A 1183-nucleotide genomic window follows, 5' to 3' on the forward strand; every position below is an offset into this window, starting at 1 on the left:
CACAAGAAGATTTAGAAATTTTCTCATGTAGGAAAATGGAGTCTTTTCAGTGAATTTTTCATACAATGCATAACATCACGAGCTTCTGCTCGAGAGGCACCACATACCTAGCTAGGTACGATTGGGGGCAAGGGACCACCAGCCCCCTCACCTGGCCGGCGGTCTCCTGCCCCCAATCGTACCTAGCTAGGTATGCGGTGCCTCCCTCGCAGAAGCTCATGATGTTGAGGTAAATCACAATGTGAGAATTATTGTGAGAATCTGTCCAAAACTTCTTGTGGACAGGAGGAAAGGAGTTCATACCTGCATTTGAGGTCGGTACAGGGGATTGATAAATCTTTGAGGACCACGTAGAGACTCCGCATAGGTCAATGGAGGGAAAGCAGCTTGGGAGAAGCCAGATCATACCTCTGGATGCAGCTGAATCCTTGGCTGAATGTTGGACTGCACCATAGGTCTGAGACTATCGTCATTGATGATTCTGAGCTGAGAGAGTCCTGTATTGTGTAACAGTTGAGTGTGGGGCATTCCTCCAACTGAAGAGGGGAAAGCTTGGGGGGCAAATGGGGCTCTTTGTGTGGGCATATGGGTGCGCGCTTCAGGGGATACTGTCCTCTGATTAGTTTTAGTGGGAGAAGCAGCCAAAGCAGAGATACCATTCAGCAGGGCTTCATGCAGAGCCATTGGGCCCTCCTCCAGAGAAAGGGAAAGATTTTGCATGACTCCTGTACGGAACTCAGAGCCATCGCTTGAATTACTCACTGAGATATTCCATCGGAGCACCACGCCGAGAGAGGGAGGGGGGTTGATGCAGAAGAATCCTCGATTACAAGATGCAGAAGCGACCAGGAAACTGAAGGAAACTATCGTGCCTGACACATTGTTGTCTTCACTATAGCTTTCCATTGAATAAGAAAGTCCTTCCTCTGAGATTCCTTGAATCAGAAGTCCTGTGTGGATTGATAAAATTGACCAAAAACTTGTTGGTCGTTGCACTAGATGTCTCTGTGTGGCACCAGAATGTGGTGCAGCTAATGAGATCTTACCAAATCAGAAAAAGGGAGATCATTTCACTTGTCCTTCTCATCCTTGTCCTCATCATTCACGCCCACCGCATTCTCATCCTCGACCTCGTCCTCATCTCTTACACCACCCTTATTGACATCAGCATCGGCCTTGCATC

The 1183-nt window shown here is 48.1% G+C and overlaps 1 protein-coding gene across 1 annotated transcript; it reads right to left on the reverse strand.

Moving 5' to 3' along the window:
• Positions 1-402: 402 nt before the first annotated feature.
• LOC147416853 (uncharacterized) lies at positions 403-906 on the reverse strand. Its single transcript, XM_086508020.1, has one exon. It carries the CDS (start codon positions 904-906, stop codon positions 403-405), a length of 504 nt encoding a protein of 167 aa, XP_086364146.1.
• Between the last annotated feature and the right edge of the window lie 277 nt (positions 907-1183).

The sequence above is a fragment of the Adiantum capillus-veneris genome, unplaced genomic scaffold, assembly GCF_014529385.1.
Source record: "Adiantum capillus-veneris isolate H3 unplaced genomic scaffold, ASM1452938v2 Hic_scaffold_445, whole genome shotgun sequence".
NCBI classification, from domain to species: domain Eukaryota; kingdom Viridiplantae; phylum Streptophyta; class Polypodiopsida; order Polypodiales; family Pteridaceae; genus Adiantum; species Adiantum capillus-veneris.

Excerpts from the sequence above, each read along its gene's own strand:
- LOC147416853 (XM_086508020.1), bottom strand. The coding sequence starts at position 906 with ATGGAAAGCTATAGTGAAGACAACAATGTGTCAGGCACGATAGTTTCC.